This window comes from Drosophila teissieri, chromosome 3L, assembly GCF_016746235.2.
Source record: "Drosophila teissieri strain GT53w chromosome 3L, Prin_Dtei_1.1, whole genome shotgun sequence".
In the NCBI taxonomy this organism is placed as follows: Eukaryota; Metazoa; Arthropoda; class Insecta; order Diptera; family Drosophilidae; genus Drosophila; species Drosophila teissieri.
The window spans coordinates 22,676,089-22,698,537 of NC_053031.1; the positions used below are offsets into that span (position 1 = coordinate 22,676,089).

General features: G+C 45.3%; 2 protein-coding genes across 7 annotated transcripts in view; one reads left to right on the top strand and one right to left on the bottom strand.

Annotated features, from left to right (window-relative positions):
* Window positions 1-22,449, bottom strand: part of LOC122618109 (teneurin-m) — a 114,843-nt gene that overhangs the window by 21,192 nt on the left and 71,202 nt on the right. The window lies entirely within an intron of this gene.
* LOC122618110 lies at window positions 15,006-16,039 on the top strand. Of its 3 annotated transcripts, none has more exons than XM_043794252.1 (2): window positions 15,006-15,424; window positions 15,485-15,554. In XM_043794252.1, exons 1-2 carry the CDS (start codon window positions 15,161-15,163, stop codon window positions 15,530-15,532), a joined length of 312 nt encoding a protein of 103 aa, XP_043650187.1. In that variant the 5' UTR covers window positions 15,006-15,160; the 3' UTR covers window positions 15,533-15,554. The 3 variants fall into 3 exon arrangements, with proteins under 3 accessions (XP_043650187.1, XP_043650184.1, XP_043650186.1); XM_043794249.1 differs by having other exon boundaries at window positions 15,017-15,424; window positions 15,478-16,039; XM_043794251.1 differs by having other exon boundaries at window positions 15,302-15,424; window positions 15,485-16,039.

Consider the following 22,449-nt stretch of genomic DNA (forward strand, 5'->3'; position numbering starts at 1 on the left):
CAGTGCAATAAAGGCGGGAAAAAAGTATATTTTAATTACGCATTTAAATTTGTTTGTTTGTTGTTATTGGCGCCGTGGCGAAGGTAAAAATAAATGCGGGGGCTGCCTTTTGTTTTCGATTTAATGAACTGTAAAGCGGAGCCATATTTATAGCGTACTTTTTTGCGTTATTGTTTATTTGCACGTTTATATTTTTTTTTGGCTTCGCCGTTTTTTTTGCCCGGCATTCACCTTTATCATTTAAATGCATTTAATTTATATTACTGTAAGCGCTATTTTATCATTTGCATTATTTTTGCATTATTTTGTTTTCTCCCCTTGATTTTCAGATCGCAGGTCGCTTTCCTATATTTTAGTCAATAAACATTGTCAGCCTTATCGCATTTAATTGAAAGTAGGTATGCGCTGCAGTCCGAGACGTTGGAAAGTGGATTTTATCGACTGATCTGGTCTTTATTTACTGGCTTGGGGTGCGGGAATTCGTCATATCCATGACTGGCATATAATCATTAAACGGCAGCTGCCTGTGCGGACATCAATTATTGTCTCATAAAAAGTAATTTATATTAAAATCAAACCGCTTATAATTTCATTATGTTGATATATACAGGCGAGCGGAGCCAGTGGGGAGCAATGCGATGCGCGGCCATTAAAGTTTGCCGCGGCAGACATTTTGTAATAAAGTTTGTGTTAATTAACGCACACAGCTGCAAAAAGCAGTGAGCGGGCGCATATCTCGGCAGTGGATGCCACCTCCATCAGACCCCTGTCCCTTGTGTGCCCCTGGTGCCAGGATATGCACTTGCAATATTTAAATTCAATTGCATACTTTCGAGCGCACTCGTTTGTTTGGCCGGCCACATGGCGCATACTTAATGAACCATGGCCTGTTCCGCTGCATATTTTATTTGCACTCTGGCCTGCGACTGAAATACCTACATAAAAATAACAACGCGCCGGGAGCAGCGGAGCATTGGGCCTTTTCCATCCATAAACGGCACTAATAAAAATCATAGCGAAAAAATTGGTTTGCCATTATATTTAATAAAGTTAAACCGACGGCGACAACGGGTCGGGAGAGTTGCGAGGAAGAGCGAACGGAAAAACGAAACAAATCTCGGAGCGACTGGGTGAGTGTGTGAAATCGCCAATTGCCTGCCTAGTGGCTGGTGAGATGAGGTCAATTTCAGTTGGGTGAGCCCGTGGATGAGCACGGGAAAGCTGAGCGGATACAGCCCCTCGTCGGCCGGTCAGGGGTTCATTCTAATCTCGACTACGGCTACTAAAAACGGCCCCTATCTGAGGGTCATCTACGAATCACCCGTTCTTGGGGCCGGGAAATAGATTAAGTGTGATTAAAATTGTCATTAACATTTCCCTGGGCTTTGGCGTGTCAATTAATATTACTTTAGTATTATTGCCAATAATTGTCATAATTTCTTTTTTTCTTTTTATTCTTGCGTTTTACACTAAAACTGCCATTATTTATGAGTGCTCGTTGTCGTTTTGCCAATTCTGCCTTTTCGCCATTTTTACGGCATTTAATTGTTTTAATTGTGTGCAACAATGGCCATTAAATATGCGCAACAAAAACGGACATAAGAGCAGCCAAAGCTGAAATGGGTTTGACATTATGGAATTTATGAAATTAATAACTTTTCTATGCCGGGCTCTAATTGTCAGGCGAATTAATTATATTACAATTTGAGTTTTTTAGGCGTTTACCGCTCTAACCCCAAAACCCCTTAAATTGTGGTCAGCTGTAAAGTTGATGGCCGCTGGAATTGGCTTTGAGTCGATGGCCACAGAGTTATGAGCTCCAATAAATTAATGTAAAATTATTAACTGACAAACGGCTAAATTATGGCAATTTATGCTGGCCCATAAACTGGCGCATTTATTGGCCGATAACCAAGAGGCCATGACGCGAAGTGTTGGCATACATTAATATTATTATCGGCGACACTAATTCGGATTAGCAATTCCGACTTTAATGGACTTTAAATTGCCTGCTGTAGCACTTGAAACTATTTCGTGTTCCTTTCTCGAATAGAAAACATTTACAAGTACGGATATACTACATATATATGTACATGTATGTATATAAGCATAACTATACAGAAAGATGCCTTAAACGTAGGGGTTTCTGATTTTATTATATTTCAATTTGCATTTTTCTGCAAATGTTGCTTTCCCACACGATCCGATTGCATACATTTTCATAGCAATCATTTTCAAAGTCAACAGCGTTCCTGCCCGTTTTCCCATTTTCACTTTTCCGCCACTGCTGTTTTCTTGCGAAATTATTTATTACGATCATGGTGTGTTCGCCCCGAACTAAGCCCCTGCCCCTCTGCTGCACTTTAAAAGCCATTAAAACGGCAAACAGGCTAGCCGAGTTGTCCATGGAATCCATGAAAGGCCCCCACACACCCCTCCACCCTCAGCAAACTGCCGGCCCTGTTAATTTCATCAGAGCTACTGGTAATTGCGTGTATGGAGTTGCAGTTCCTGGCCAGGACAGCAGCAGGAGCAGCATCAGTGCCCAGAAGTCCGGCGCAGACTGTCGATGTTTTGGGTCCTGTTTTCCCGTCCAAAAAATATGCAATAACAGGGGGCTTGGGATTGGGCACCGGGAGCCACAAGGGTGGCTCTGGCCGGGAATGGGCCTTGTGGCCCGTGGAATGCCATTGCCATGGCCCACAGACTGGCTACAATTTATTATATTAAGTATTAATGTTGGTCCCCGCTTGGATCCCTGTGTGCGTCTGCCGAGTTGAGCTGTGTGTATGTGATGTATGCATAATCCGAAAGCCAAAAGTAATTATATTAAGTAATTGATGAATTTGCCTTTTTCCGCGACGAACCACGCCCACCCCGCGTCTTCAGTTATCGGAGAAGGAGAGCCTGGTGAGTGCAGGATGTGGGTGTTGCTTTATACGGCCATACCAGACGATTGGCAGACAGAAGGATGTGGATGTGGATGTGGATAGATCGCATAGTTCGACCCCAGGCGAAGGCGAATAAAATTAAATAAAGCGGCAAATAAAAATGTATTGTGTGCCATTTCAGGCGCACTGCGATGTCGCCAAACGACATTTCATAGAGATACAATGACCGTCAATTTTTTGATTTGGTCATCTGGTAGGCGGCTATTTCCGGTTGACGGGACAGAAGCTCTGAGCTAAGCTTTAAGCGCTTTCGATATACAATGGAGGCGCTTTTTTCCAGCATGCTCTCGAAGATTTATTCGCACATTTAAAATTTGATTGAAATAAATGACTCTGTTTATGGTGATATGCACTCGCAAGCGCGGATATACAAAAAAGGCAGTTGAGCATTTTTGGGGTTGCACTACAATTTTGGGGGTTGCGTGTCATCTTGATCGATTGCACTGAAACAGCCTTAAAGTTTAAAATGGAATAAGCGGATTTTGGGGTCAGGGGTGCTTGACAAATGGAGCGTACTGCTGGGCACAAGTTCACGCTTCTAGGTTCATTTAGAACTCCAAACCTGTGAAAACTCATTAACAAATCGATGTAAAAGACTCTAAAGTGTATGAAAATGGGCAGAATTGGCTTTTTATGGTCACTTATCGGAGGCGTCGAAGACAATAAACTCTGGAATAACCATTCGCAGGAATAAAATGATGCCGGAACCCAACGTTGCCGCACTTATCGCTAAGGAGAGTTACCAACGACCAGGGGCATAAGCAATAGCCAAAAACAGAAACAGAAGAGCACTAGAAGCCGAAGGAGCCGCAAAGTGAACTTGCGAAAATTTATTGGGGAAATTGGCCAAAGACGAGGGAACTTTAACGAAACGATACCTAAGTTTATTACTCAATTACAAAACCATCAAACTGAAAACAAAATGAAACGAAACTCTTGCCGAGAGCAGAGCGAAATCCAAAGATAAATGAAATTGATAAGCGCGTAATTTATGTTTGGATTTCGTTTTATTCTGTCATTAACGCACAGTTGCCTCACCCAGTTGAATTGACCCCATCCCTCCAATTGTGCTTTGTATTTGGGTTGTTCATGGTTGGGTTCCGACTTGGCACGCTCTTCCTTCATTTGCGAAAACTTGGTCAAGGCTAGGCGAGTTTTCCTCCCCATTTCGGAATTTCCCCGCACCGCGATGAAATTGGGAATGACACTGGTTTGGGCCCACATAATCGATCAAAATCGACCGATTGCGAACGGCGTTAAACGGCATAGACTATTGCATTCTATAAAACCGATCGGAATTTTGCATTTTGTGGCTCCGTTTCGCCAGGGTCTGTATGTGCATGTGTGTGCGGGGGCAGAGCATTATGCTGCCACGCCCACCAGCATTATGCATAAATAATTTCGAAGCCGGCGGTCGGGCAGCAACAAAGGCTGCCGCTGCACATAATGAAAAATTGAAACATGAAAATTGTCAAAAACACCGACGCAGCAGAGGCAGCTGGGTGATTTGTGCTGGATTGGGGATGGCTTTGGGTGGGGCAAGGGGCACATTACCTGTCAGGCCTTCCCGGAAATGAAATTTTGCACTGATAGCAGGGGAAGTGGAGAAGTGGAAAAATGGAGAAGGGGGTCCGGTTCAACCGCATACATCAATGAATGCATGGGGAATGCACGGGGAAACGAGGAGCGAATCGGAAGGGGCAGGCTGACGATTTTGACAATTTTCGTTATGCAATAAAAATGATGTGCGGCGACAAAACTGTGCTACCAACTCACCGTTCATCGCTTATACAAAATGTTATACTGACACATTACCCAAAGCCCTGTGCATTTGTAATGCTCTGAGCCATGGGCCTGCGACAGGTAACACCCCACTTATTCTGCCCACCCGGAAAAGCGCAAGGAAAAAGCGCCAGTCAATGGACATTTCATTAATGCTAAATGCGGGCGAACGAGCTTTAGAAATCGGCTTGGCAACGTTTCTGCTCGAGCCGGAAGTTAATTGAAAATGATGATAACGCATATGGAAATGTAATTGTTTGTGAACTGTAGCATGCAAGCCGCAGGAGGATTGAATTACTCGGTGCTCGGGAGGGATTTGGGTTTTAAAGCCGCCCCAAGTGGCGGTTCACATAAATACATGTCCCGACCACGTCGAGTGAAATGCATTAGCAGATGTGTTCACTCCGTTAGCAGCTGTCCGCCACGCACTTCGCGGGAAGAAGGCCGCCAAGAATCCTGGCTCACCAAAATCCACTAAATCAATTCAAATTAATTACAAATCGTTTTGCTGTGCCCACCTCCTTCCCAATGGCAGCCAATTAGTCGACTGCCTCAGAGTTGGAAACGCGTTTGGGTAGCTTACTTTTCTGCGTTCGCCGCTCAGGAGAAAAAATTGCCTTTTAATCAGCGCCCGCGATGTCGGCTTAGCTGCTGATTGGATTGGTTATGGAGGTGAAGGTGGCCGAGAGACAGTGCTTTTTGTTGCCTTTGTGTAATTAAATCGGAGCCAGGGCAACTGAAACCAAGCAAATCAAATCGACGACAGCTGAGAGCAAGGACTACAAGCGCTGCAAGGAAACCTGGAACCGAAAAACGCTTGCCAAATTATCCAAGTGCTAAATTCGGCATGTTGCGGTAATAAATCTTCCCTCCACTTCAGTTTAATGAATTTCAATTTTATTTTCGAGTTCAGTTCGAGTTCGGCTGCCGCAACCACATACAAAAGTAATTAGGAGGCATTTTTCACGTTTCGCCCGTTTCTTTCGACGAGCTTAATTAAAATGGATATTTTCCCAGTGCCGCGATATTCATTTATTTGCGCGTTTCCTTGTGATTTGAGTGTTGCGGTAATTAAAATGACATTATTCAAAGTGACTTCAGCTAAAAGGGTCGACCCTGAGAACTGGGCCCAAAGGTCGTTGTAAGCGGCTTGTTTGTCGCCCAGATAGGCGTTTATTGCTTAGCGCCAAAGCGGACTATCTAGATGGCCCGTCCCTTGAATTCCTTTGAGAACTCCTTTGTACGAAGGTACGAAGTCAGAAAGCGATTAGTCCAAGAGTTCACTTTGTTCTTTCCGAAGTTGAGATGGGTTCTCTCTACTGCTCTTTCCATATGGAAAACCTCTCAGGAGATGGGAATAACTCAACGCACAGACAAATTTAATTCGCGTACATCGGCGCCTCAGTTCAATAAACTTTTATCTAGTCCAGAAATCCATTAACGCTATGTCCGGCGAACACGAGATTTACTGCCTCGCAAAAAACAAAAACGCACCGAAGTGCGCCATGAAAAATTGAATGGAGTGTGAAGAATCTGCATTCCCTCAGCTCCCAAGCTGAACTACTATTTTTAATCACTTCAGCAGTTTCATTTTTTGCTGCTCCCGTTTGTTGCTCCTCTTCATTGTCTACTGCCTGAAGAGCAAGCACAATGACAACATTTAATAGATTGCCAAAGCCCAGGCCGATGGGCGGTGGGCGGTGGGTGCTGGATAGTGGGCGTGTCTGTCTGGGGCTTGGCATAGAAAAATGCCTAGGAAAAGCAAACAGAGCGCATAGAAAAAGTTCCTGGTATAGACAAAAGGGTCGGCACCTCCACCGATCCCCCTTGATTTATTTTTTGATGGGCCACGAGTTGAACAAGGGGTTAACTGCGCTATGAGTCACTGCATGAATGACTTGTTGTGGAGTGGCAGAGGTTTCAGGGTATTTATAAAGATATTTCTCTGCCGGCTGTTTGCTGATTTCGTACGCTGATAAGCATGAAAAGAGGCCGAGTCCTTCTTTTTATACCCGTTACTCGTTTTTCATATTCCCGGGAGTGCATATAAATGAGGGGGTTCCCTTTGAGTGGGGTGGCGGGGGGGTGGGCGGTTCCATTTTAAGGACGTTTAACGGCATTTTTACACTTGCATGCGTCATCGTAGTAACCTTTCCGTTTGTTCGTGCGTGGCTCCAAGTGTTACACATTTGCATTTGACGTGTTTCTATATCCGTACCGGTTTTCCCTTTCCACCCTGCAAACTGTGTGCAAAAAATAGTTCGGCTTTCAGTTATGAAAATTGCGCAGTTTTTCTTTTGGCAGTTGTTGCGTGGCTTTTCCAGACGCTGCTTATAATTGCTCCATTAAAATTTGTTTATGGCAAAAGTTTATGACGTAAGTGAAGTTTCCCTGGCTTGGCTGCCAGTAATTAGAATGTCGGTATGTTGCCATAGTGTGACGCTACTTTCGGCCCACTTAGCGCTATTCGCTGTAGCGTTATTCGCAATCGTGGTCTAAATATATGTGGTACTACCCCCATCAAGGTGACCGTTTCTTGGCACATTGATGGATCGCTCGTTTGAGACTCGCACTCAGCATCCCTCGACTCTCACTTTCGTCGTTTTCCTCTTCGCTCCCCTGTAATTGGCCAAGATGGAATGACCCCAAGCCGACCCGACGCACCATTTGTTAGATGACTCATGCAAAAATGGGACCCACTTCGGCCGTCCTTTCTTGACCCATTCCAAAACATCTGCTCCATCAATTGGCAAAGGTCAGCAAAGGTTAGTGGGGTGTTGGAGGTTGGAGGTTGGGGCGGTTCTTAATGGAGTTTTATTTTTAAGCCGTGCCTAAAAGCATGCTGTAGAGCTCGGCCCGCTCCGTTGTTTGTTTGTGCCTTTTAGGAGGAAATTTAATATCATCGTCCTGCGTTCGGCGTCCTGAAATGCACACTAAAAGGTTACACGACGCTTTTAATTACACTTTAAACAATAGCTGCACGCAGTCAGCTCCTGAACTTTGCCTTACCATGGGCAACCCATTTGATTTCATTTTGCATTCCCCTCTTGGAAATTGCTGGCGTTTGCGATTTGCGCTTGATTAAATTCTAATTATAAAGCGTGCGTATTTTCGGTCGGATCCCTCCTATTCCGCCTGTCCATTTTCCCCATCTCCGGTTTCGGTTTCCTTTTTGAGCTGGTTGTTTACCATTTCCCTTGATTTTTACGACTTCTTAATGATTTTCACTGCCAGTCACTCATTTCGCCACCATCGCGTGTCCTGCGCTCTCCTTTCGTTGGCTTCACCAATTTTCTTTGACTTTTGCGTTCTACGTTTCGACAGTTCTACTCGTCCTGGATTGCTTTTTTGGATCTTTTCGGTTTCCTTCGGTTCGGTATTTGCTGGCGTCTGCTCCTCGAAGGGATGCCCCTGCCCACGGAGTCCCTTCCTGTCCTTGCCCCAGACGCTCCCCATTTTGTTTACTGCTAATGCGACTTTTAACGCTGATTAATGTTTTCTTTTCAACAGTTCGCCCTTCCATTTTCCACTCCCAGTGGGCTGGGCTTTTCACCTGTCAGAGGGAGGGCACTTTTCGGAAGGGGGGAGGACAATCTCCCATCCTGTTGTTCGTTCATTAAATTCATTTAAAACGTCTACTGCGACCACAAATAACATTGGCAGTCAAACAATTCGGCCGGGAGGCAAACAAATTGTTTGTTTGGCTGTCACATGTCAATAAAATTAACACTTTAACGAGAGACAGAGTGCACACGAAATATACATATTTTACACAATTCACAATCCAGGCCCGAGAAGAATCTTGTTCTTTTTCGTTGTTGTTTAATTAAGGCAACAACATCCATACCAAGGACTTAGTCTGGCAGACAATAATTTCCTTGACAGATGCAAAATGCAGAATTTCCCAAGCCAAATTGAAATTTATACAGGAGACACACTGAATCGGAGGGAGAATTCCGGGAGGATGCGAGGAGAGGTTTTCGGCTTTTATGCAAAATGCAAACACAAAAACATCGGAATGCAAATTGCATTAAGTGCTCTGTGTGATGACAGAAGAGGGAGATAGACAGATGCATAGGGAAAGGGAGGGAGATATCGCTAGGTGAGATCAAATCATTTGCTAGTAAATTCAAAGCTGCAACAGCAAAAAGTCAATTTTTAATTGATTATAAACATTGAAATATTCATTCTGCCATGAATCGAAAAAGTGGAAAGCCGAACGGAAAAAGTTGAAATTCGATTTCAGTTTATTGTGGGCAACCAACATTAATGGGGAAAAAGTGCCTAAAAGTGCGATTTGCAATTTTTGCGCCGGTGTGTTGGGGTAATTATTATATTTTCCATAATTTTAATTAGTTGATAGTGCAAAAATAATCAAATGGCATTATCTGCGGCAGGCTCTTCGAGCCAGCACGGGTTCGTTAAAGCGAATCGCCATTTTAAAGCCTTTTGTACATGAGAAATGCCTCAGGGAAGCATAAAAGAGCCAGCTAAACGCAGCTATATTCACACGCTCGTGTGTGTGCATTCATAAATGATGAATGAATTGTGCATAGAAATTAGGTAAGTAGATACGCACAGCCACATGCGAGCACTCGTGGCTTTAATTGATGGCTTGATTTCGATTTAATGCATTTTCCAAATTGATATTAATCAATTTTTGGATTATTTATTAGCTACGCAATGAATAAGCCCACAGCGACGATCCGGGATTGGTTATTAAGCAGGACCTTCTTCGAGTAAGTCCGTGCATACCGTGCACTGCAAATAGATTTGTGCGGAGTGCGAGCATGCCTGGGATGTGTTCTTTGGAATTTTGGCCAGGCACCTGGATGTATGCAATCGCATAATGCACATAATGCCAAAAGTCTATTGTCAACAAACACATCTTCGTTCCTTCCTCTTCAAGCCCGAATCCGAATCCTTTGGCCCGAGTCAATCCCCAAAGTATGTGCATGCAGCTCTCGAATGTTTGGCTAGAGTTTAGACTGTTCATGGGCCAACAGGACGAGGTGAGCATCAGAAATGCCAATGGAGCTGCTGGCCGAGGCAATAAAATATAAATTTATGGCCCATTTGCATGGCTTTTTGAACAATATCAAGTGCCTCTGTTGACCGGACAACGCAACAATCCGAGCATTTTTATTTGATGGAGTCCAGACTAACAGCAAAGCCTCAGCCTCAGCCTCAGTAAAGACCCAGGCCTTGGAGCCTAATGAGCTTTCCCCACATACATATATGCTATACTAATACATTGGCTGTATCTGAACATGTATGCCTAAAAATTCCACAAGAGCCACCATCATTTCTCCCATATTTATTTCGATACCTCTGTGAACATGTGTGTGCATTCACTTTATATGGCATGAATAAAAAGTCAAATGCGAGACAAAGTCAAAGCCAGCAATATTTCTGTCTTATTGGCAAAGCGTTTGCGGTCTTAACTCGGTTATGGTTATGCGTATTTTCGGGGCTATAGTGTTTTATTTAGGCAGCATGTTCTCAGAGTCCCAGTCCCTAAAAGAAAATGCATTCCCAAAGATTCGGCTGTGAGACTGACTGGAGAGCGGCAAAAGTTTATGGAATGCCTGAGGGCGCTTCACTGCAGTGCACTGGCACATTGAATGCAGACGCACACTTTCTAATTGTCTAACTCGATTTTGGGAACTACAAACTCTGCGTAAACAACCACCATCCTAACCAGTTCCGTTCAAAGTTTAGTGTCAAATGGGTAAATTTGATTACGATTCTTAGTTGGGTTATGGTAATCGAGTTGGAAATACTTCAAAGTTTCAATAATAACGATGAAGGCATTGACGGCTCCGCACCGCCTGGATGCCACGCAATTTGCCAGCTGCTCCATTGAATGGCTTTAACTTGAATCGAAATAGTCGTCATAATAAATGAATAACCAGCCTTGGAGCTCCGCACTGAGGCTGTAGCTGCTTTCTAGCCACTAATAGCGTGCAAAAGTATACCATGAAATATGCATAAAATCACTTGCAAATGCGCTAAGCGAGCGACGTGGCATGGCGGCTGGCAGAATCGTTTCAGTTTTGTTGATACTCCTGCTGCTGTTGCTGCTGCATTTCGGCAAACGAGCTGCCAAATCAAAAATCGTTGAGAGTTGAGGTGTCAGTTGGTGGGAGCAGGCGGCGGCGAGCGGAAAAACGGACGGGAAAATTCACATTAGACAGCAGCCATGGCAGTCGACGTTTTTGGGTGAAATTGCGTGAAAGGAGCCCGGAGTGGCGACTGGAGCAGCCTGCCTGCCTAAGGGTGGGCTCAAATGAAACCCATGCCAGAGTCACCCGGCTGCGTTGAGGGGGGAAAAAATGCAGCTCCACAAACGAGAAATTCTTGTGGGTGTGCGGGCGGTGAGTTTAATTGGCCCGAAGCCTCAAATTATGCAATAGTTGCAGTCGAAATTGACCGCAAACAAACCAGCAATCATTTCGAAATCATTTCTGTGCACCATAATTTATGCATAAATTCAATCTAAATTAAACATCAAACAAAGCGGGGGCCACTGCCCCACCCATCGCCCTCTTGCGTGTCTGGTGGATCGTGCAATGCTCATTGCGACACATTCGCACCTGCAATTAGCTCAATGAACCTGCCAGCCCTCGACATTTCATGTTCTGTCACTCACTGCAGGCGGCAGCTGTCCAAAATGTAATATTTAACGCCATTTTATGCAAATTTAAATTATGTTAATGGGCAGCCAACCGGCAATTGATGATGAAGCCTGTCCAGCTGCAAAAACTGTGCTCCATTCCAGGCTGTTGATGATGACGAGTTGTCCAGCAAACCAGCAATCCACTGCACCGATTTAAGCAGTTTGAATGTTTGCTACTTAATAGGCACCTTCATTTCGTACTGATTCTGATTCCGGTTCCGATCCGGCCGTTGTCTTCGCCCATTAATGGCAATGCGAGTGCTTGACAAGTCAGCACGGCTCATTTGCATTTTAATAATAATAATCACAATAATGCACAATGCCAGCAACGAGGATAACAATAAGCGTATGGAATCGCACATTCATCGGGAGGCAATGCGATAAGCTGTCGGAGCTGCAGTTCATCAAGTTTCCAGTGGTCCCTGAATTGGATCCCACAATGGCACGTTCCATCTCCTTCGGTGGCAACAGCGTGTGCGGCATTTACATCTTTTCTCCTTACCCCCCCAACCACCCAACCAGCCAACCTTCCAAATAACCATCCACCCACCCAACGACTGCATTTCCCCACTGCCGAGCTCCTGTTTGCTGTCGTTAACGTTTTGTTTATATTTGCTTAAATGTGCGGCGCATACTCATAATTAGCATGCATGTGTGCATCTGGGAACGCATCCGGATGCGTGGATGTGGATGTGGATGTGTCTGTGTCCGTGTCAGCAATGCCTGGCTGTCTATGTGTGTGCGCTGCCATTGCAATTTGCTTTTGTTTGGTTTAAAAAGCGCGTTAAATTTGATCGTTGTTGCCGGCGGCTTTGTTTGCGCTCTCATTTGCCGCTGAAAGTGCGAACGAGTTAAAGTTCCTTTTAACGCACAACGGCCACCCTTCATTATCTCACTTCTCAGCCCCATAAAGCCCCAATATCAGCCCTGATTTTCAATACTAGCACTCACCCGAAGGGACAGGGTCATAAAATTGCGTATACGTACCTAAAAGGAGACAAGAAAATATTGTTAATTTGGTAAGCAAGTCGGCAGGATGTGGCTAAAGTGAGATACATTTGGGATGGGTTCGGGGTACTGCCAGTGACAACGCCTAAGTGAGGCTTAAAAATTCAATAAAAAATCACTTAACTGTCCATAAGAAGCTTTCTACGTTATACATACAACCGTACAACTGTAGGGAGAAAGTGGCGGAGAAAGCGGAAGGGAAAGTTGCCTCAAATGTGCTGTCAAATGCTGCACACTGGGAGAGTGGCAAAACTGCAGGAAACTAAAGCAATTCCAAATGGAAAACTGCTGCAAATTAATCAAATGCCTTTGCAGTACGGAAAGGCGAGAGCGAGAGGAAAACGGTCAAAGGACAGGACCGACAAAAAAGCACACGAGAACGTCAGTCACGCAGTCAGTCAGTCAGTCAGTCGCAAAGACAGAGGCGAACGATAAAAGCCAAAGCCAAAGGCAAGAGACCCTTTTTCCGAACCCAAACCAACCCAAACCAACCCAACCCAACCCTTCAATATCCACACACACTAGGGGTGTATATACTTATATATCGCAACGCATTAAATCGATAACACGATTTTTCAGCACGCACACAGCTCCCCGTCGAACCCGGACTGAAATCCAAAACAACTGGCTGACTGTGAGTTAAATTGTCAGTTTCATTACGTGGCAGCTTTCCCAGCTCCTTTGGCTGGCTGCTTCCTGCCCCGGAACTCCGGAATGTTCCTTGCTTTTTTAAAGCCAAATCACTACGTCTGCGCGTGAGCGTTCGCCGTCACTCCGCTTGCAGTGCGACAAGCGATTTTTCAAGTTGCCGCTTCATCGTTCTGCGGAGCTGCTCCTCCGGGTTTTTTGTTTGGTTGTGCGGTTTCTGGGTTTCTGCGTTCTGGGCGCCAGCAAACTCAATTTTCGGCAAAGGGCAGGAACGCATCGAGAGCGGAGAAGCGAAGCCCCTGGGACTCTCGAGACCGACGACTCCTGCGTTCTCAAGAACTTAAGGACCTCGACGCTGGTGAGTTCAACAAACATTTAACTGATTGCCTGGGCGTGTGTTCGTGCCCAGCCCTGCCTGATTTTTTGATTTGCAATACACCTGGGAGCGGGACGGCCCTTGGCCACGAAAATGTTTAGCTTATTTGTTAACGCTGGAAAATAAATTGTCTGTGCGTGCGGTAATTGTAAATTATGTACGGGCCGCAGACAGACAGAGCAGCCGAGTTATTGACACCTCTCCAACGTACGGGTATGCCATGAATTTTTGATCGAAACTATGAGTGGATCGAGGGTGGCCGCCTTTTGCCAATAACGATGTCAATACGATGAGCTCGGCGGAGGCAGCACCAAACTAGGCTTTTGATTGCTGGTCCCCATCCAATCCAATCTGATTCCAAACGCCCCCAGCTAAACCAATTCAATCAGGGAGCCTGCAACCCTGAGAGTAATCCACTTTGGGCTCCCGAAAGTGTGCAACAATTTCTTTTAAACTTCCTGCTGACACAAATCAGAATGGGGCCATAACTCAAACTATCTCCACCTCCGCTCGGCAGAATCAATAACCATAAACCGAAGTTCCTTATGCTCACGTGGAGGAGCCGCATAAAAAGTGTGCCACATGCTCGGGGAAATCACTAAATTCAGCAGGAGGCAAGGTGTACCTCATCATTTATGTGTGGCGGGGGAAAGAAACGGCGAGCCCGAAAACCGAGCAATGCCCACGTTGGTAACTGAGAGTGCTTATCACGCCCACTTCCCCCTGATCCCCTACTCCTGCCGATTCCGCCTAGTACCGACTACCGACTGCAAGTGACATTTGCATGCTTACTTAAACAGCAAAAAGCAGCCTCTACGACAGCCACGTCGAGCTTGGCACGTCTGCGTCAACTATGCTTTACATTTCGGCCAGACTCGGTCTCGGTTACGGTCTCGGTCTGAACCAGAGACTCAGTTGGAGTCTAGGACCCAGAAGCTAGGAGAAGGCCCACTGGTGTTGTCAGTAGGCAGGCAGTCGCACAATCCTGTCGACGTCACATCAGCACACGTGGTAGTAAAAATCAGACGTGTGGGCGCTGCTCGAGGAGCACACGGAGCACAGGCCTTGGTAAAGTCGAAGCCCTAGTTGCCGCAGTCGAGCTGAGTCGAGTCCTGCCTCCATGTACTTTGATTGCTTGCACGTTACCCGTACAATTTTCGGTATGATGGCGGCAACATTTCATGATTTCTTGTACGTGTTTCTGCCTGTAAGCACGCGTCCTTTCCTCTGCCTCTCGCACTGTGTCCTGCAACGCTCGTCCTTCGTCCCAGATCTATTCCGGCTCATGGGTTCCGGAGTAATGTATGCAAGCACTTTTTGTATATGACGCCGTTGCGCTTTGGGTCCTCGGCGTGTTTGTTTGCCTGGTGACTGATGATGGTTTGGCTGGTTTTGCTCAGCTCCCACTTTAGCTTCATTTTCCACCGCCACTTCTGCCGCTGGTTTTTCAGCAACAGAATCGTCCTGCTAATAAATCAATGACGCCATTCTGGGACTCCCAAGTAGGCGATGATTTATGCTTGGCTAAAGGGTTTTCAGGAATGCCGGGCCTAATTGAGTTGCCCTTGATGGATCAGTCATTTTAAGAATGGGGATTGGTCAGTACAAAGTAGATCCCGCATTAGACTGATCTAAAAATTTTACGTTGTTTCTTTTGGTATAACATTGTCTTGTATACATTTTTTCAAATCGTTTGCACATTTGATATTGCAAAATATGGAGATTACTATACCGCCGCCGGACTCGCACTGGTCGTTGAGGTGTGTGGACATCGTGAAGCCTTTTCCAGATCAGACTGTGGCCAATGCCACTTACAAGGTCATCCGCTTCTTTTATCCACCTTTTGCCCTGGAAACGGTCGATGTCACCCACGTGGTCAGCGATCCCGAGCTGAATAGTTTAAACGTGGGACTGTTTGTGGGCTTTCCCTTGTTTCTGGCCTGCATCGGCTATGGGATGTTCAAGTATGCACGGAATGTGGTGAGTTTTGTGTGTGGACCTATAACCTATGATACAAGTCTTACATCGTGCAGCAATCAGTGCCTAAAGAGCGGCCATTTAAACTGTACGAGCTTGAAAAGCGCATGAAGGCCAAGTACGGCCCGGAATACAAGCAGGGAATCTGGAAGCGAAAGGACATTCCTGACCCTCTCCTATTGACCAATGATCCATCCGAACCAGTGGCAAAGAGCAAGCACGACCGTGGGAGCAGCAAGTCAAACAACTTTTTCATTGAGGACCACTGGCTGCCCGAATCCATTGAAAACTTTATCGAAACCGATGGTTCCGTTGATAAAATCAGGGGCAAAGCTGAGAACGCTAAGTGCCACTTGTTTGACTGCAGCACTCAGTTGGATCGCCACTCGGATCTGGCTGGAGAAATTAAAAACGCCGTTAAAAGAGCGTCAACGCAAGGCCGAGAAGTAGGAAAGTCTCTTATCCAAACCAACCGAGCTTTCTAAGCCTTCTAAGCAAAGAAATCGATTTCAGATCTTTCAATTCCGTTTAATGATTGGGCCCTTATTGCGAGTGGAATAGTCTCAGCTTTGGGCTTTCTCGGTTGGTGCAATAAAATGAAGTGATTGTTCGGTTTTATATTTTGCAAGGGAAAGACATGGCACATAGGATTAGGTTGGGGTTTTGGGGCAGACTTGGGTAATCATTTGGCAGCGCATGTGTCGGATTATTTTGTTGGTTTGCGTTTTATTTAAATTTGCTTTCGGCTGCCTTTTTGCTCATGCGGTGGTGGTTTGTCGCCCGAAAATCTGACGGCAGCTGAAAAGCATGCTAAGCTTGCTTCTTTCTTTTTGCTTTGGCTCAAAGCAAATTAATGATTTGCTATCAAGCAAATAAATCAAAAGCTTCAAAGCAGATCTCTGGCTTAGCGCGGTGCGGTGGAATCCTGCGGCTGGCTGCGATTTAAGGCCCTTTCATATCGACCTGCTCCACTTTAAAGCCAGCCCCGAATTCGTAGTTTTATTTCGCAGCTATTTCCACTCAACTAAGCGCATGCATTGATGATACATCCCGTCCGTTTGACACCCCTTCCCATTGACACGACATAAATAACCGTGTGAGGCTGTTATAATTTATAATCCTTGCTGTGGACCCCCAGCGATAACAACAACAACAACAACAACAACAACAGGAACAGGAGTAACAAGAGCAGAAATAACATGGGAATGCCGGGGGATTGCAAATATTTTTGCTTGCTCCTCTCGGTCTCTATGATTCGAGTTTCCTCTTTCTTTTTTGTCGTATTTTATTTATTCGAAACCTGCCCATGCAGAATCTCTCCGGCTCAGCCTCACCCAGGTTGGCAGCACAAATATTTTGTTGGTTCCTTTCCGAGCTACCCAGCCACTATTGCACACTCGCTCGGCTGCATTTAGTTTATGTGTGTTACCTTTTTTCCCCGGAAAAATGAGGTCAAAAGTTTATTGGCTAACAAATGTGTGCGCAAGTAGGCGGGGTGTTGCTTTCCCAGACATTAATGTCAGACGCAAACGAGACTGAAGAGTTTTGGGCAGAGCTTTAATGCCGAGAAACAAATTGCACGCATTTAGCTACAGGCCTCCCATCGAACGGGAGATGGGCAAGGTTTGGGCAATTTTCAATGACCCTGGACCACACTTGATAGCACGCCACAAAACGAATCAGCTGCCCTACCGTCGACTAATTATATAGCAAACAAATCAGCCAACTAATAATTTTTAAATAAATTATACAAGAAGGAAAATGACTTACGTATGCATTGCAGTTGAACGAAAAAAAAGACTTCAAGACTATGTTGGGCCAACCAAACCGAACCAAAACTCCGAAGAAACAAAAATTTTAAGCTACCATAATTGGCTAAAAAAAGCAGCCAAACTATTTTAAGTACATATTTACATTAAGCACCTCAACATGTTTGTCCGACACACAAGCTTTTCTGTCCAATTAAACTGGGAATAGGATCTAGCTGGCAAGGGATACAGGCATAGGATATCCCATTCGCATCCATCTTTGAGTGAAAATCAATCGAAGTGCTGTAATTCAGACCGTGCCGAAAGATTCGAGTTTCCTCTGATCAGCCCAAGGTGAATCTATAGCTCCCCCACCCCTAAGTTGACTAAGTTGTTCGCCGTGAAGGCATTTGGTTCAATGTTTAATGACGGTGGACTCAATAATAGAGAAAGCATACCATTTGTGGGTGCCACTTCTTCCGCTGGGAAAACCACCCCTTCCATCGCAGTGATTATGACAGCATCTTTGCCGATGAGCGACTCTGCTCCTGTCATTTCTCACTGGTATCCACTGTAGTTCTGCCGGATTTGCAGGCTGCTTGGGCTTTAATTAAACGGCAATTGTGGTCATCAGTTGTCAGGTTCTCTTGTGCCTAATCAGTTTGTGTGATGAAAGACTAAGCTGGGATTACGGAACGTCTGCTATGCGGGTGCGACATTTGAATAATGAATGTCAACTTGATGTTCGGCTTGCAGGGGAAAAATATAAGCTCGACCTAAGTCCCAAATGTCACTCAGCTGTCAATTGTAAGCAAATCTAAGGCGCAGAGATTCGGGCGGTGTCACCAGTGGAGGAAGCCAACTAATTGGGGCGTGGCCGGTTTTGGCCAGCTGACAAACTAACTAACCAACTAACTGACGTAACTAGGCAAGGCAAGGCAGTTGGCCTACCCGTTAGTCCGTCCCTTCATTTGTCCGTGGGACTGACAGTTTGCTTGGCCTTCTGTGTGCTTGCTGTTTGACCATAAACTAATGCACCTAATTGCTGTGATTATGTCGTTTGTGATTATCTGAGTGTGCCTCCGTGTCCTTTTCCCCGTTCCCCCTTCCAGTTTCTGGAGAGTTCTGTGCCTCTGCTTTTGCCAATGCATTGCAACGCCCGCCTGCATGCGTTGCGTACAATTAGGCGCCACAAAAGCTAAATCTCATTTATCAATCACGGGTCCTCTGCCTTTCATCAAAACAATATTCGAAAATTGGCCAAAGCCATTACTGATAATCCCAGCAGGCTCAGAATTCCGTTGCTGATTGGGTTAACAAATACCCGTAGTAACTGCTTTGCCATCACCATCGCTCCACTCAGCTTCCAAAACTTTGGCCACCCCTTTTTGGGCCCGATTATTATTCGGGCTGTCGGAAACTTTTCAGCTGACAAGTGTGACAAGTTTCAAGGCCCATAACTAAGGCAGCAAAGCACCCCCCTCCAGTTCACCTTGTGCGAACGACTTCAAGTGCAAAACTCCCCAAACAAATGCTCCGGTTTCCAGCCACCAGCCTAGGCCCATTACACATGTAGACGGAAAAGCAATAATAGTAAATTTAAAGCCACCCAACAGGACGGAAATAAAGGCAGAGGGGGAGATGAAGATGGAGGTGGAGGTGGAGATACTTCACATGACTAGTTAAACTTTTTGCCATTGTAATAGTTATGCTTGGTTGGTTTCTCTTTCTTTCGAGACTGAAACTGAACCAAACCGAATCCCACAAACGGAAGGTTCCTTGGGGGTGGTTGCTTTACATGCTTATGGCTCCTGACTCCTGGTTTCTCTGTTTCTGCCTCGGGTTTCTTTGGTTATGCGCATAATTTATAGAGTGCGACAATATGCTGCCCTCTGTCTGGTTTCCAGAAAACTTTTCGATTCTCGTTCAAGAAAGTAAGATTTCTTTGACCGATACAGCTGCCAAGTCTGAGTGTGTGTGCGGTCAAATTTTGGGGGTCAAAGAGCACGCAGAAGTCAAGGCTATTACCATAAGGGTATCTGGGAGACGTTCCGAGCTTCTCTCTGGGCTCTCTGCTGCAACTCTCCACCAGATTGCCAATTCTCATTGAAGTTGTGGAAGTTCCCTGTGGAACTGGGGGAAATAAAATTCAGACACAGCAGTCGCCCCACATGATTCGCAAACTCCACTCTGTTGCCGTTGCTTTTCGACAAACGTTTAGGGCGATAAAAATGCAGAAACAAAAACATTTCGTTAGTTGCATAAATTTCGTTACATTTTTGTTGCCGCCGCCGGTCTGCTGATAAAACAGCGTCAAAAAAGTGTCGTCGAGGGAGCAACTTGCGACAAACTGCGCAGAGCCAGGAGAGATGTAGCTAGATACGAAAGTGAGTTTGTTGCGTTGCCTAAACAAGCTGCGAGGCAGCAACAGCAGCCGCAGGAACGACAGTCATGCGAGAAAAGTTTTAAATACACATTTACGAAGGGCAACGCGAAGTTGTTCCCATTCCCCCCGCATTAAAATTTAAAAATTTGCGCCTTCGCTTACTTTTCTGTGGCTACCCCGAAAATCTCTCTTTAATCAGGGAACACAGTTCAATGGCCTCCAAGACATTGGGGTTCCTCGCATGCCTCTTAATCCTGCAGCAAATCCCACACCTCAAAATTACATACACGTGCAACCCCCGTTTGTATCTCTATTTACAAGTTATGTCCCACGTAAAGGTAAATAAAGTTGCACCAAGCGCTGATGCAACTCGCTCGTTGCATGCCACCGAAGTGACGTGCACTCCCTCCTCCGTTCAAAGCGCTTGTGGTTTGCCGTACAAATCCCAAAACCATTTCACTAATTGAAATGAATTTTCATACAGCAGAAAGAGGAGCAACAGCAGTAGCAGCAGCAGCAGGAGCAGGATGTGGCGCAACTCCTGTCTCCTGTATACAGTTGTGGGTGTGTGAGTGTGGCAGACACTTTCGTGTCGCAGCACAAAATTGTAATGACCTCGGGCACTAACAAAAGCGTTGCAGCCGAATATGGGAAATGTACGGCAAAAGGCAGCTGTGATGCATGACACGTCACAAGATCCTTCGTCTTGCACAGTTGAATGACTTATCATACGGGTGGGAGCGGAAGCCTCAAGAACTCGAATCCTCCCAGGCAATGCTGTCGAATGAAATATGAATTTAGAATAGTGTATATGCATATAATATATAAAAGTTATTCTTTTCTGCTGCTAACTCTCACTTGCGTTCTAAAAATATTCCAATTAAAATTTCATATGGAGCAACTTTGCTGCTACTCGAATTTCATTTCGAGCTGGGAGAGTTCCGATCGACAAAAGGATTCCACCACTCGATGTGTCTCAAGATGCTGGCGGAGAAAGTAAATGGGCGGAGAAAGCGCAGGGTCTTTCTTTTTTGAATAATTGTGCAATATCCCCGTCTTCAGGAATTTTCAAGTTCATAATTATGAAATGGCTGCTGCATTCGTCGTTCATGGCCTCCTCCAACCCTTATCTTTTGCCACTTCAATTTTTAATTTATTTTGAATAAGCAGAAAAGGCACAAAAGGCGTTGCCCAGACACTGTCGGCATTTCCCACAACGGAAGTCAGTCCCCACAGCTACTGATGCTGCTGCTGCTGCTGCTTGTTTACATTTTTGCAGCTGGCCGAGCACCGCTGCGTATACGTAATGCCGAGTAATGTGCGCACTCCTTGTGAACGGCGGCCTATTGAAAGGCGTTAAGCGTGGCATGTACATATATGCAAAATGGCGACAAAGCGAGCCTGCAGGGAACGCATTCATCCTACTTCTTCTACCCACTTCTTCTATCCCACATCTTCTACCCCAGCTATTCTAAGCCATTTGCTTGGCATTTTTGTTTCGTGCAGCCGGGTAACATTATTTTAATTAACATATTTATATGAGACGGGGGAACAAAAGCAAAGTCACTCTCCACCATATGGCTCGTGTGCGTTGCAATTTTAATTATACACATACATAGATGCCGCAACTGCAAATCTTGTGGAACGAGCAGTGCAAAATGCAATGTTGCCATCTAAAAATCATTAAAAATTGTTTGCGAAGGGCGAAATCGTTAAAAACATATAAATTATGCAGACACCCCCACCCTGCGCATGTCTCATAATTATGCAGCATATAAATGCCACCAGTAAAGACAGCTGCGAAGGATGCTGGGGAAGCTGAGGATGCTGAGTCGGCGGAGGATGCTGAGGATGCTGAGGACGAAGGCAAACATTGTTTTGTTAATGTTCTGCATGACTTCGCTGCATATTTATGTGGGGAGGCCGGGCCAAGACGAAAGGGATTCAAAGGATATCTGGGCTGGGCCAAGTAATTTCGTGTGCGCACCTGAAAGTATGCTTAAAGAAATTCAAAAGCCCAGGCTGGAAAAACTTATGCCTGCGCCTGCCTAATTAAGTCGCCAGAAGAGTGTATTGGAGGTACTTTTAGTTTTTAGTTTCGTCAAAAGTAGACGGGAATTTGAGGTATTTTGGCCAAAGAGCAGATCTTTGGCTGGGCCCCACTTGGATTCACCCAACTTGGGTTGGGTTCAATCGCACTCAATATCAATAAATTCCGCAACAATCTGCATTCAAAAATCAAAGGATACACACATCCACAGAACTGTGGATTCAAAAGGAACTGTGGGCGGGAAACAGGCCAGACAGGCGAACATAAAATGCCAATTTCTAGTTGCCAAATGGTTATTGCCTGGTCTATAAATGCAGCAATAGCAACAACTGCGGCGGGAGCTGGACTTAAATTCACGTACGAGACCGAAATGGCCACAGCTCTTACCTATGGCCAAAGTCAAACCCAACGGCAAAGCCATAGCTACAGCTATATGGCCGTGGCCAAAAGCAGGTGTGCTGATATATGCACACTCTATCGCAGGCCACGTATATACATATGTATATGTCTGGCAAGTTAAGTGCCAAGCGGAACACGAAGGCAATTTGTTGCGTCACAACAAAAAAATGGCAGCCGAAACGTAGATCGAATGGATATGAGCTAGGTCCGCCTCCATTACCGCCACCTCCCTCCCCATGCTGCAGATAAAATTAAAATTGTGCGTGAAAAGTGCAGGATAAAGGGTATGGCACATATCCAATCAACGGCTGCCAAGTAAGCGCTTTGTACTTAGTCGGCATAAAATATAAATTACTATGCTGCGCCATAATAAATTTCAGTTTGCGTAAAAACGTTAAATATATGTATATACACTATGCGGAACGAGGAGGCTGCTGCCGCACTC